Below are 15,269 nucleotides of genomic sequence, written 5' to 3'. Positions count from 1 at the left end.
TAATCCCTGAGCTTCATTCCAGTTCCCCCAGTCTGACATGGAAATCGCCATCCACCTCCCTCACACCCCTTAACATTGTCAACTGATGCTGCTTGCTCCATTAAACAGCCACTTAATATGGATGACCAAAGCTCACCCAGCAACCCAAAACCTCCCACTCAGACAACAACTGCAACCAGAAAAACAGCAGAGGATGTGAACACACCAAAGTCCTGCAAGCACACAGCACGGGTTGTTTTGTCTCATATTTGTCTGCATGAAGATATGAGCTCAATTCCTGACGGGTGACCACTGGGACTTCTGCAACAACAAAATAAAAAAGTGCAGCTATAGATGGTAATATTCAGTCATAAGGCCTGGTCACATCAGAACTTTTTTAGTTTTTATAAGTTAAAAAAAGTTTTTTTAAGTTAAAAGTTATCATCAGAAAGTGGCAAAATGAATCTGTGTCTTTGCCTAGGAGTAATTATTGGCATGGCTCACTGGTAAGCTAGTGAAGTTGGTGAGCTAACCGCTAGCATACTAGCAAGCCAGGAACATGCTTGTCAATAACTCTTTGGACTTCTTTTCTTTCTTTCTTTTTATAACAAAGCTAACATGGTAGTTAACAGTCATTTAGTTTATTCAAAAGATGTTTGTCTGAGATGTCTTGAGATTGGCAAGTTGCTACCACAGTAACCTATGTGAAACCTAAATTAAAAATAAATAAATTACAAGCCCAATTCCCAAAAAGTTGGGACATTGCTGAAATGTAAATAAAACAATCAGTTGTGTTTTAGCCATATGCTAAACAATCACAACTGCACAAAATCTGATGTTTTTGGTCCCTTCCACTACTTCTAAACAAACCCTGGCAGGTGAGTTTAAGGGGTTAAAGTTCAAACTGATAAACATGCATATTTTTAATACAGTGTCCCAGCTTCTTTGGGATTGGGGTTGTACTTTTAAGTTTTAAATTAACCTGTAATTTAACTTCCAGACATAAATACATCACATTCTAATGTTATGTTCTATGTAACTTTGTCCAGTAATTGTATACAGAAATTGTCTTTTTAGCCAAGCCCTGATCTTTTTCATATGAATAACAGGGAGGTTTTTGTTTGAACATTAACCACAGCAGGCCAGTGTGTTGATATGTTGTTTTTAGGTTTTATAGCCACCACAGGAGGGACTGAGGACAGATTGCAACACAACGTCAAGATCAAACATACGTTGTTTGTCACACCCATTGTGCATTCCAATACCCATACTACCATACTATTTAGTATGCCAGAAAAAGATTTAGTATGTCCCAACACAGTATGTCAAATGCAGTATGCCAAAAGTATCAGGAAGTCCTACTACATCCAGTTGTATTTAGATGGATGGATGGATGGATGGATGGATGGATATACTTTATTTATCCCAAGCTGGGAAATTACAGTTTGCATTTTGCAGTTTGCATTTTGCAAGGCAGCATGCTTTTCTGGCTATTCTTACCCACCAAATCCTCTGCACAGCATATACAGTATTTGAGCCAGGGGATCAAAGATCAAGGCGCCATGTTATAAAGAAGTAGAGTGTCCCAATTGTATGCATTGTATACAACATTATAAGGGCAGCTGTAGTACATTCTAAAAGTAAAATGAAAAATTATGCAATTTGGAACGCAGCTCTGCACTAAGAGCGGACCACTTGTGATGGGATCACCTATGTTGATGCCAGGTGTGTGAACAAGGCCTTAGTGCCCTTAAGCAAAGTGCCAGCACTCTCACTGTAAGTTGCTTGAATATAGGTATCAGCTAAAATTCACCACCTGGTACTCTGCATAATGAAACCCCCTCCGTGTGTCCCGTACAGTGTGTGAAAGCTCTTGGGTATCATGGGAAAATCTTTGTTGATCTCTGGCAAACATAGCACCACTTTAAACAATGTGTCATGTAGACAGCATTTCCCCCCCTTGGGACACAGTGGCAGGAGAGGGTAAATTCATTAACTACAGCACAACTGGTGTATAATTAAGTTGTGCACTGTGGGTGGAAAGCGTTCATACACCAGGAGCAGGCCGCACAAAAAAAATTACCATCATCCCCAAGGTCCAGTACTTGATAAAAAGTTGCTTGTGTCCTAATAATATATCATTTGTCAATAGCAAAATGGAAAAGCCTTTCAAAAGTGTGTATAAAGTGGAGGACTGTAATCATGTTGTCTTTGTGCTTGTCAACTGACATTTAGAAATCCCTGCCCCATGCTAAAATGCTGACCTTTCCCACTTCCCCCCACAGGCCTTCTCCTGCAAGTTATTGGAGTCGTTTCTCAACTGTGAAGTCAAAGTCATGTTGTGAGCCCCGTGTCGTGACCTCCATTTACTTTCCAAAGAAGACTCACTTGGCTTCAGTGGTTAAGAGGTCCAATTAGAGAGTGCTGTTTGTGTTCTTGGAGTTTGATTTTAATTTCTGCGGCCACAGGAACGTTGAGGGCGCCAACTCATTGGCAGAGCACCCCCTCCGCCATCCCACCCCAACCCTGCTACACCCGTCCTCTGAGTCGTCATTAGTCTACTGGCCGGCGCATATAAGTGGGAGAAAGTATATCAAAAGCTTAGCCCAAACACCTCCTGCGCCCAAACACAGTCTTTGATGTGACAGAATGTTCTTAAGTCTTTTTTTCCTTCTCTCTGCAGGTCACATTTTTGTCGCTCGATGACAAACTAGAAGCAGCACGGAAAGCGAAACTGTAATTCAAGCAAGAGTGACAGGGGTGAACATGAGGGAGGGGGCATGACCCAATATAAATGATTCTTGCTCCTACTATAGCCCCAGGATTCTACGTCAAGCTTAACTAATGTGCAATTAAGCTTTAGACTGGGAGAAAATCACCTTGTAAAAACATTTGTCAAGTGAACTGTTTTTCTGTTCTGGGTTGCTAATTAACAAGGGAATGGGAAGAGGGGTTTGTTTGTGTGTGTATTTACATATACATGAAGAAAATAAATATCTGCACTGTTAGGGGAGAGCATTACCAAATCCCCTTCATACATCTCTATTAGACAGCCCTGACATGTAGTCCCTATCATTAAGCAATAATAGTTTACTTTACAGCTCATGAACTACAGTATCAACAAATTAAGCCCACTGATAGTGCTGGGTGCCAAGCGAAGCATTGTGGCGAAAGGGGGGAAGAAGGGAGGGAGGGAGGGAGAAAGGGGGGGTTGGCGGGCGGAGAATGCAAGGCTTTATTGTGTCTGTCACATTAAACGATATTGCAGCCACACTCAGAGTAATGAAGACCACTTCTAAAGTCATTTAAAAGTCAAATCATCACTGTCTGTGAATTTCAATGATGTATAATAGAAAGAGCATGCCGCAGGCTTGAGAAGAGGGTGAGGGAGAGGAGGAGGAGGAGGAGGGAGTCAGGGCAGTGGGAGTCAGGAGTCAGGAAGTTGCCGCCCTCTCAGCGGACAGAGAGGTGATAGATAAAAACGATGAGGCTGGAGCTGCTGTGTTGCTCAGGGGAGGAGAGTGCAAATGCAGGACTATACTTTGTGTGAGGCTTGGACTTTTCGGCAAGCTCTGACATGCTATATTATATTATACGTGTGTGTGTGTGTGTGTGTTATGTTTGTGTGGTGTTTTCTAGCAGGTGGATGAGACAGAGGCCATGGACATGAAGGTGGAAGACTCCCAAGTGTGGGTTCCTGCCGAGGAGCCCATCGTTAACCCAGCCTTCCTCTTCGACTCCAAGATCTGGGAGATTTGCCAGGAGCTGCCCATCCACTGGATCCATCCCTCCCCTCTGAGCGGTGAGAGCAGGGGGCATCTCTGCCTCTAAATGCAGACTATTAACACTCTCGCTGGAGGGCATCCCCACAGGCTGTATGGAGGGTCCTTAGGGACAGCATGTTTTCCCAACTACATAAGCATCCAGCCCGGGCTACTCTCTGAGTGTTTGAAAAGTTGAGAGACTGATGGTCAGTGGTGGAAGAAGTATTCAAAACATTTACTAAAGTAAAAATATCAATAGCAGAGTGGAAAAAAACTCCAATACAAGTATTGTAGGGTCCTACAGCTTTAGAGTAAAATTCAAGCACTTTTAAAAAGACCTAATCCAAAGGCTCTCAAAGGCTTATCATCACATCTAAATCTAGAGCAATCAATATTAACCAACTTGTATTGTATGTTTTGATTGTGATTTTTTTAATGCTTGCTAATTTCCATAGTAAGCGATCAACAGAGGACTTATCTAGTTATTAGACAAAGACAAACAAGATTGTTTTATTTCAAATATATTTTTGTTTACATGTCTAATTATGTAGAAGAAGCACCAGATTATGTTGAAAATCAAGCATTTTTCAAAGACTATATTTAAATTTGAGCATTTTGCTAACCTTAAAATCATAATGGTTAAAATTAAGCTTTTTCCTGTGCCTGTGCTGTAGGCAGAAGAGTCACAGACTGCGATAACTCTGAGAAGCATGTAGGGAAGTAATTGCAATCTCACTTTCCTTCTAAAGGTCTGAATAAGTCACTTCATTTGTCGCTAGTAGCTTTTTAGTAATACAGTCACTAAGAGGGTCTGAAGTCACTAAATCTAGCAAGAATGACGCCAAGGTGGCAACACTGGACACAAGACAGGTGTGTTCCCAGAAACACTAGTGGAAGGCGCCAAAATCAACACAAAAATGAAAGTTCCTGCTAGTAAAACTACAGAGGTGTTATTAGCAAAATGGACGTAAAATATCAAAACTTAAAGATATTCTTTCATATATGACATATCATTTGGTTAGCAGCATGTTAACCCTTTATCAGGCAAATAACTATATTTGGTAACTTCAGGTAATATTTTGAGAAAAAAGTTGCAAATTTACTAGATTAAAGTGGTAAATCTGCGCGAAAAAAGTTGCAGATTTACAAGAAAAAAGTGGAAAAAAAGCTACTTTTTTCTCCCGGATTCACCACTTTAACCCTTAATAGGGCACTTATTGAAATACTTGCAAATTCCAAATTTCAACCCGAGAGAATATTGGAGGATATTACATACAGCCAGAATGTGTAAAAAAAAAAAAAACATACGAAAATAATATTTTGAGAAAAAAATTTATGAGATTAAAGTGGCAAATCTACGAGAAAAATATGGTTAGATTTATGAGATTTAACGTGGTGAATCTGGGAGAAAAAAGTTGCTTTTTTCCACTTTTTTCTCGTAAATCTGCAACTGTTTTGCCGCAGATTTGCCACTTTAAATCTCTTAAATCTGTGACTTTTTTTCTTGTAGATTTGCCACTTTAATCTAGTAAATTTGCAACTTTTTTCTCAAAATATTACCTGAAGTTACCAAATATAGTTCTTTGCCTGATAAAGGGTTAATGTTGTAGCTGGTTAAGGTATCACCAATTTTACCTCTACTTAAATGATGATCATATTATGTTTTGTTCTGCAAAAAGTATCAGTTATGTAGCTTTGTGAGTACTGTGAGATGAGACAAAAATGCATTTCATGTTGGATTATGAGGGACACCTAAAGTTGAACATGTCACTTATTTGATCATATTTCAGTTACTGTTTACAGGCGTTGGGCAACACATAAACAACTATTATAGATCCTCTTTATTTTCTACAACAGAGAGAAATACAAATTATAAATGAGGTGGATTCAAGGGAATATGTACAAACAATTTATAAAGTCAAAGCTGACAAAGCTTTTAAAATATTTTTCAAACATTCTTCATTTGTTATTCAACCTAAGAAACTGTATAGAGACCAAATGATAGAACAATATCATGTAAAATATTCTGTCAATGATGTGTGAGTGTGTTTTGATGTCTGCATTGTGTCTTATACAGTGCTGTTGAAAGTATTGGCAGACTATCTATGGTAGAGCATTTTCTGTTACTTGTGTTGAGAAGAGGGCAGATAATACAGGAGTTTTCTTCTTCTCTCTGCTACTTTAAGCTCATTGAATGCCCATTATGTTGTTACATATTGTAGTTAATATTTTGTGAGGGGAAAATATAAATAATAAATGAACCTTTACAGAAGGCAGAATAAGGTCTCTTTAAAAAAAAATCTCATACCACAAACCATATAAAAACCAGCTGAATTGTATTGAACAGATTGAAATCAATAGTTTTCATGTGCTTTAAGAACATTTATGACTCAACAAAAGAATTTTTAAAATGACTTTGACGAAGAGTTTTACAGTAGCTCCAGCAAGCAGAGAAAGGTAGTGAAAAAGTACAGTATTTTCTTCTGAAATAAAGTGGATCCAAAGTATAAAGAAGCAGAAAATGGACTGTACGATGTGACAAGTTGATCTTTTAATGAAAGGAAATTTAGAAAACCCAACTGCCTTACAAAGGTAATAGTCTTAAATTGTGTTTAGGTAAACAAAACAAGTAGTTATTAAGTAAAGTGTAGTTTATTTAATTTTTGAAGTGGTTTTGTCTTAGAAATGTCAGTGAAATGAGTAGCATATTCCTTCCTCTAGTAGTGGAGGCTGCAACTTCAGGACCCTGACCACAGTCAGACGCCATTTATAGGAACCTAGTTTAACCTAACCTAACCGTCACTTTAACATTTTGCAAAAAACTAGGGTCCTAGAAATGTGGTCCCAGGACTACAGATGTGGTCCACCAGGTTCTGGTGCTGCAGGAACTCTCAGTGTGGAAAAACTAAATTTAAAAGAAAGTACAAGTACCTACATACTGCTAGTTGGTCTGCAAACTTTTCACTCTCTGCTGTATTTTTCAGGCATAATTTATGTTAGAATATTAATATAAGGTCTCAGCTATAAATAATAATATGTTTTAATGTACACAAATGTTTTCTAAAATAAAGTGATTATACCAGCCCCATCTAGGATTGGTAGCACAATTTTATATAGTTACAAAAATTTAAGCAAAATAATCTCAAATACTATAGCTAACAACATAAACACTGTTTGTAATCTTTTAAAAATCGTTTTTTTATTCCCTCATCACAATATACATTAAAAGTTAAATTAACAGCACGTGCCAAACAAACCAGATTAGATTTAACCCAAATTTATGATGACATTATGTTCGCCAGCTATAACTCATTAAAGAATTTCAGATCTTAAATAAAAATCTAGTTAATTCCTGTGTATTAACTAGAAGCAACATATTTCAAATACCTCTAGCTAACACAGTTTTATAATACATTTTGTCCACATAAATAAGACTCAAATGTTACCCTTACCAAAAAAGTTTTTGACTTTCAAATGTTTAAACATAGTAGATGAGCGAAGGTCAAGAAAACAAACATTTTGATGTTACAGTTTTCTTTCTTTGACCTTCAAAGGACCAGAAAACAGCTGTGAGCCAACCAGTCGTCTCTACTTAGTTACACTCCATCACTGCTGATGGTCGTCTGGAAATGTGCTTTTTAGGGATTTCCCTCAAAAGTATGTGTAGGTTTTACTAATTAGGATCAGTGGAAAGTAATTTGTGCGTTGGTATCACAACAGCAACAACACCATTGTTTGACAGAAGCATGAAAAAGCTTGGAATGAATTCCGGCGTATTTCTCCTGAATGTTAGTAATTAACATCAAGCCAGTGGGAAAATAGAGTGTACGAGCCAAAATTTAATCTAAGAGCTTTTCTTCAAACAATAGAAAAACTGTTGCAAGCACATAAACATCTCCTCTCTTCACTTCACTCTCTCTCTCTCTCTCTCTCTCTGTCAGATGCTGAGGTGGGTAATGTGGACGCACCTGACGCAGAGGTCACAGGTCAGCGCTTCACCCGTGACGTCCTGGACCACCCTGCCGTCAACGACTATGTAAGTGGTCCCTCTCTGTACAGCGTCAACCAGGGACCACACAACGAGATACAGTAGAGCCACTTCAATCAGCTCCAGCACTGCCTAGACTCTTTCTGCATATAAATCGTTCACTAATTGATGTTAAAACTGACTTTGTGCACCAGAGGGCATAGCAATTGCTCTATATATCTGTTTAAGTAAGGCCAGTTCATTGAAGACTCCCTTAATGTCTCTCCATTAATTGAGAGGAATATCCAGCCTTTCAAAGGCAGAAACTTGTGCCTTACAGCGCCCGTTAGTTCCTTTTCTCACTTCCTTTTTTCTGAGGCACTACAAAGAAGCACTCTCAAGGTCACTCATAGCTTCACAGATAACTTACATTTATTAATAACGCTTTAATTATCAAAGCGTACGAAATGACTGGAAAGGCCAAGTGACTGTATATTTCGGTGTGCTGCATGTAAACCGCACAGTTAATCATCCCTGACTCAGAGAAAATCATATCAAGCAGCATATTACACAGGAATTATGCACTCATAGTGACACAAAAAAGATTGAGGTTGCACACTAAAGATATGAGGAACATACACAGGTGCAAAGATATCTGACACACACACACACACACAAACCACTTGCAGGTGAATAGCCACTAAAGCTAAATTCAAGGATAATGAGTCGGTCTCCTTCTCGGAGCTGTGAGAAACGGTGAGAGACACGCAGAGAAATGAGACGTCCTATAATGTTGACATTTATCAGGCCCGTCCCAGAAACACCTCCCGCTCAACTCCTCAATTCCCCCCCAGCCTCCTCTGTCTTCTCCTTCATCGTCTGCGGCAGGAGATGCAGTGCTATGCAATTAAAACATACCAGGGGATGAAAAACTCGGCTCTCCTTTTGAAACGTTCTGGCACTATCAGCTGAGTAATGCATACCACTGCAATCCATTCCAGCAGCACATCCAGGCTCTGTTTGTGGGTCCGGCGATAACAAAGGCCTTTGTGGCCAAGCAGAGGGCAGGCAGCAGCCTGTAATTGGGAGTCTGAACTCTCGCTCATTCCAGTGGGATGCCACATGTGTTAGCCAAACCTTCTTTTTTTTTTTGCTTTTTTTTTGCTTCGTCCAGAACTCATGTTAATGTGTGCACAGTCAAAAAAAACCAAGTGCACACACACACACACACACACACACACACACACTCTGCTGCTCACACATTTAGCTCTCTACCTCCATCCTTTCATCTATCATGCTCACACCGAGCAGCATCCTCTGAGCCTGAATGGTGACACCAAAGTGGAAGTGTTTTAGGGCGGGCTACCCTTCTGATTGACAGGTCACTGCCAGAGTGCACTGTGTGTTTTCGTCCTTCGCTGAGAAATGTCTTGTTCAGTGTTCGGACAAAAAGTCAGCTTTTTATTTTGACTAACAGATGCCCCTTGCAAGCTGGCAAGCATCCATCCAGTTTCCGATTCATTCTGCACATGCACTGGTTAAAAAAGGCACAGCGACCGCCAAAATGGTCAACTATGGATGCATTATGGTGCCAATTTTTCCCAGTAGTCACTCATGGTAAATTCCCCCAGTGGCCCTAAAGGCCAGCGGGAGAAACAGGCAAGGAATGGAGAAAACAAGAAGACACAGGGCCAAATGAAGTTATATGCTTGTGGTAAAACACAAGTTAAATCTGGCCTGCATCTGCCAAAAGGATCAACAGGTGGCGCAGGATCACAGAACACCTTTATCTCTGGCAGCTACAGGTACACTGTGCATGTTGTACCCCACTTATATAACATCCTTTGACCCTAAGTCTTCTCCTCCTTCTACAGTCCTTGAAAACTGGGTAAAAACGGTTAAAAAAAAGTCATGGGGTCAAATGGTGTCAAATCATTGGGATTTAAGACATCTGCAGTCGTTTCAGCATTTGCTGAAAGGCTCAATATGTGGTGCATGATCGATCATAGAACACTTTGGTTCTGTCAGGCTGAGCACACCAAAGAGCACCAGAAACCATTCCTTTATGTGTCTGCTGTTACCCTGAAACATTGCAGCTCCAGGTACACTATGCATACGCTGTACCCAAACGATGACGCAATTTGACCTGTGGCTTCTGTTTTTAGTATCCTTGTCCGTGTTTTTCCTTGGTGACAGAAGAGAAACTGAATAGGTGTCATATTTGGGTCCTGTATTCACTTCTTATAATACATCTATGTGCCGATTTCAAGGCTTCAAAACCAGAGTTCACCTATGGGTGAGGTTTTGTTAACTACGTCCATTTTTTAAGCAGTCTATGACTCACACACTTGGCCCCTAATAACATGCATCACTTCATCTGTGTTTCAAAAGTCTGAATTTCAATGCAGCATCTCTCAACAGCTCACGTCTGTAAAGCAGAATAATGGTTGAAGTCCTTGTGACAAAGGCTGACAGATATATGAAACTGACCTTTGCCATGGCAGCCATGTCAGAGTGTAGCATGTATCAGAGGTGGCCCTGGAAACTTCAAACTGAATAACTACCATCTGACAAGGCTGAAGGTATCGTACCACCGTCCTTGACCCACAAAGCAAGGAGGGCCCTCCAATACGAGTTGACCTCACACATACACATGTAAACATGTTTGGTGTGTTTCTGCCGGCACTAAAGTGTTTGTATTGTGTGTTAAACTTGGAACACATTCAGGGTCAGAATGGCTGTTGGTGCATAACAGAGGTGCAAAAAGCTAAAGAATTCAAATCCATGAATGCAGGAGCTGTTTGTGCCTCCAGAGAAATCTTTACACTGAAGCTAAAGCCCCTTATCGCTCTGGTAAACCGGCAGTGTTTACTGAAATACATGACTATCTCCTCCTTCAATTACATCCAATTTCATTGTCATTCCACCTCACTGTAGAGCGCAGTGAGATGAAAATCTGAGATCAGGGACAAGCGGTGAGGCATTTTTATATGTTGTGACTGTCCTGTGACTCTACATAAAAAAAAACCTTTTGGAATACAAAGCAGGGTATGAAACAGAAATGTTATCTCTGCCGTTTTGATCCCAGAATGAATGTGACGAGCTCAGCGATGAGATTTAATACCACCATCCAGGCACGTGCTTGAAGCTCATGAAGAGCGGTGATCAGTGTGTGTGAAATAACACCAACAAGTGTGGAGATTAGAGGAGTCGTGCTTTGATTCATTACATCTTATTGAATGACTGACGCATTTTTCTACTCTGCAGACTCATTCATATCCAGCGCCTCATATTATGCACAGAGGTGCCTCTGTGTGTGTGAGTGTGTGTTTGCATGTGTATACGTGAGCCGGAGTGTGTGATGAAATCAGATGCAGCAAGGGGGTAATGGCTTTTACTCTTCATTAATGCTGCTTGTTTTTGAGTGACTGCCTCAGATTTCCCAAGGTGAACCATTCTTATCACCGCAGCATCCCACTAGAGACGGCAACTCAGAGCCGGAGTGATTAATATGTACCCTACGTTTTAAAAGGATAGCTCTGATTAATTGTCTTTAAGGTACAATGCTGCCTATTGGCTGTTTGTTTTGATAAACGCCGCATCATTTGAATAAAATATTTTCTTCATTTTCCAAGCTCCAGATTTCGGAACATCCCAGTTTGGGCTGCGAGGAGCAGATAAGATTATCATTGGTCCATTGACAGCTTCCGTGTTGTTTCCAGAACAGATTGTTGCCTGGAAGCTGATGACCTGAAACTTGACTGAAACAATAAATCATTAAAAGCCTACCTGCGCTTGTCATAGTAATAAATCACACCCAGCAATCCTTGATATCATCTGTGGCGCCCTGTCTATGTGTTTTAAGTATGTCTCACGAGTGTGTAATTTCACTCAATTCATCATCTCCAACATCAAATGCATGGTGTACTTTTTATGAGTCATGCTTAAGCTGAATGTGTTGCTCCATGATTAAAGCTGCTACTATGGGTGGGAATCCAAGATAAGGCCCCATGATACAATATTATCACTAGATTTAAGTCACGGTAAATGCTAAGTACATATATTGTGCTGTATTACATTTTAAGCTGCATGTTATGACTCCAACAAAAAATTTGTCAACTTGTCTTTTAAAGCGGCAATTGACAAGTTTGTTGCTTAATTTTATCATTATGAAACAAATGTTTATTGCACAATGTAATGGGTATAAATTACTGACAACATCTGCATAAAGACTGGTTTCCTATGAGTAATTCTGTCCACCACTGCATCAAGAAAATGAAGGTTGTATTAACAGCACAAAGCAAGTGATAATGAGATCGATCCACACTTATAAAAGGTGCTAAAATACAAGAGTAGTAAAAAAAAAAAATAGTTTCTCAGTTCGAAAATTAAATATCTTGTCTTTGTACTGTATTCAATTGAATGTAAGTCACAAAGGATTTGGAAATATTTGCATTCTGTTTTTAGAACGTCTTTCACAGCGTCCAAACTAGCCTAAATGCAGTTTCACTTCTTCCGTTCTTTCACAATAAAAGCTTATCAGAGGACATTTAAACTAGACAAAATAGCTTCCAGTAGCTAAAACCAAGTAGCAGAAGTGGCAAATGATGGAAGTATTACACTGAGATCAGGGTTCAAACTGGGATTATACTTTTTGTTTCTTGCGTTGGACTCTAGCCATACTGCTAGCGATAGCTTATATCACAGGCTACCACAAACTAACGTAAGGAGATAGAAAACGAACCAAGAGCTACAAGAAAGCCTGGACCAAAAGAAACATACATATATGTTTCTTTACAGAAACAAATGCAGTCGTCTTATTCAGATGTCTCTGTGACAACAGCGCCAACAATATTTATACTTGGAAACACTTAGGTAGGCAAGGGGGTTAAAAGTTGAAAAGTTGTCAATTTTCACTTTAATAAGAAAGTTGTCACTCTGTTCAATCATTTTTACTGCAGCAAATGTGTGTGGATTACTGTACAGATATTTTGAACAAAAAAAAACTTGTGTAAAGAAACTTTTGTATACAAGCCCCTGCAGCAACTAGTAAATTTTTAGATTGTATTATTCTAGTACCAAAAAGTTTCATTGGTTTTTGCAATATTAATAAATCTATATAAATAAAATATCAATATATGGCATCCATGTATCAATACAATACTGCTGCAGAAAGGAAAAACAATTAAAAATGTGTGTAAAAGCACTCTGATTGACTGCCCACTGAGTTACAGAGCAGATGCAAGAAAAGCCCTAATTCCCACAGTTAATGTAGCAGGAGACTGAAGGGACTCAGCCATGTGCTCCTGCGGGTCCTGTCCTCTTAAACAATTCCCACACATTTTCTATTCCCTGCAGTGGATGTGTTTTGTTCTGCACTATTGCATGTAGCTGAGTCACTGTGAGCACTTGCAAAGAATTATGCCGGTTTGTTCTGAATGTGAAGCCATCGACTCCTGGATCCGAGCAGTTTAACGAGACAGCGCCGGATTGTCTCTGAGGATTCATTTACTAAAAGAGATTGAAATGTGGTCAAATGCATACTGAGGGCAGTCGCTGCCTCAACTTGCGCGGTGAGTTAAGTGGCACTTCTCCGAACCCCATTTGGAGTTGCTCTTGATCAAAGGCATGGCACTCAGCCCCCATGAGTCTAGGGGGGCATGAACCAACCAGCACAATGGAAAAATCCAAGGGCCATTAATTCTACCCAATTTACCTTTCGTTTGGGTTTCATTTGGCCCCTCTATAAATTCAGAGGCAGCCAGCAAGAGCAAATGAAAGAATCCTTGTTAGGCGATCATTACTCTGCTAATTGCTTTAGGAATGTGCCATGCACTTAAAGTCAAGGTCAGAGGGAGGGCGCCAAGACGCGGGGAGCTCTAATTTGAATGCTCTATTGGAGGAGGGGCTGCCATTTTGGTGCAGAGTGTGGGCTTCGGTCGAGGGAGTTAAGAGGTCAGAGATGAAAGAAATAGTGTAATTATGCTGGTAACTACCAGCGTTAGAGTCCCTTTGATTGAAGATAGCACTGGTAGAGAGGATGTGAATGCCGGATTCAGAGATGGGGCATTGTGAAGTCGTGCTACCTCCGGTATAATAGAAAGGTCAAGGGTATTATATCATGTTTTATGCTCCTGCAGCTTAAATCAAGCTCGCTCACTCTCCCTGCTATCTTGATCTCTTTGTCACAGTCATCAAGCATGGCACAACTTTGCATTTTCACACACATCAATTCTGATCTTTTCACTCTTGTTTGGTTTTTACATATATTCTGCTGACCTACAAGCCAAGCAGGCTCATCAATTCACGCCGTCGCCTCCTCCTCTTCCTCCTCCTCTCCTCCTGCCCTTGCCTTGAGAGGACTGGCATTTGTCATGTGTGTGATTTTAACCCTGCCCCGCTGCTGTGTCCTCTGCAGAGAGACGTTGGAATCGAGCTGGATAACCGTCTGGATGACCGAGGCTACTGCTGCCAGCACTGTCGCCGTGGTTACCGCTTCTGCCGCCGCTACCACGAGCCCCTGGGTGGCTTCAACCCATGGCCATACTACTACCAAGGAGGCCGGGTCATCTGTCAGGTTGTCATGCCATGCAACTGGTGGATCGCACGCATGTTGGGGAGGATTTAAAGTGTTTGTTTCATTGAAGGCGCAAGTTCTCCTTTAGATAAATATTCCAGACCACTTATGAGACCAAAGCAGTCCATCGCACACAATTATTATCCAATCTGAAAGTTGGCCCATTGAGTATTAGTCAGTTTAAACAGTCTAAATGGCATTTGAAACATTATTATTTCTTAAAAAGGCATTGCTCGTTTACAGCGGTCTAATTTTCTTCGCTTATTTACCCATTTAGTATTCTCGCCATTTGATTCTGTTGAATGGGGGCAATTTAGTTTGGAAGGTGTAAAAAAAGACAAATATTTCAGGACTTTCTGTCCTGACTTTGCCAGTCATTCATGTTGTATTTTATGGTTCAAGAAGACTTTTCACTACTAGAACTGCAATGTATAACCAACAGTAGACCAATACTGCAACATCTTACAGTTGTAAGCATAAAAATATTCACAATGCCTTATATTAATAATTAAAGCACATTTTAAAGTATTTTATAATGACTTATAAGGTCAAGTATCATAATGCTTCATGATTGCTGGTCATGCAAAGCCTATGTCTATAATGCATTTTAAACATACTTATGATGCAGGGTGCATCATAAGTATGTTAATAAGACGTGGGGACCTCTAATTTGAATGCTATATTGGTGAAGTGTGGGCTTCAGTGGAGGGAGTTAAGAGGTCAGAGATTAAATTTATTATACTTATGATGCACCCTTACCTGATAACTATTATGGATTATAATCCATTAAACAGTTAATATATTTCTTTATAAAAATATAATAGAGTACATACAACAATCAAAATTTAAGACATATGAAGTATTATGAGACTAAAATGCTTTATAATGTGTTACAATTATTGTTATAAAGCATTATTATGATGCATTATAGACATTGGCTTCATAGAAAGTGTGACCCAGCAATCTAGGAGGTGCTATTAGA

General features: G+C 39.9%; 1 protein-coding gene across 1 annotated transcript in view; it reads left to right on the top strand.

The window, feature by feature from the left end:
• tnmd (tenomodulin) overlaps positions 1 to 14,899 on the top strand; it is a 62,336-nt gene extending 47,437 nt beyond the window's left edge. The window contains exons 5-7 of the mRNA XM_059346940.1: positions 3,622 to 3,781; positions 7,685 to 7,779; positions 14,129 to 14,899. Coding sequence (XP_059202923.1) covers positions 3,622 to 3,781; positions 7,685 to 7,779; positions 14,129 to 14,338 — 465 coding nt within the window. The 3' untranslated portion in view covers positions 14,339 to 14,899. The remainder of the gene's footprint in view (positions 1 to 3,621; positions 3,782 to 7,684; positions 7,780 to 14,128) is intronic.
• The last annotated feature ends 370 nt before the right edge of the window (positions 14,900 to 15,269 follow it).

Source organism: Centropristis striata, chromosome 12, assembly GCF_030273125.1.
Source record: "Centropristis striata isolate RG_2023a ecotype Rhode Island chromosome 12, C.striata_1.0, whole genome shotgun sequence".
NCBI lineage: Eukaryota > Metazoa > Chordata > Actinopteri > Perciformes > Serranidae > Centropristis > Centropristis striata.
Note: the sequence above shows the minus strand (reverse complement) of the source record. Positions and strands in the feature narration are given on the sequence as shown.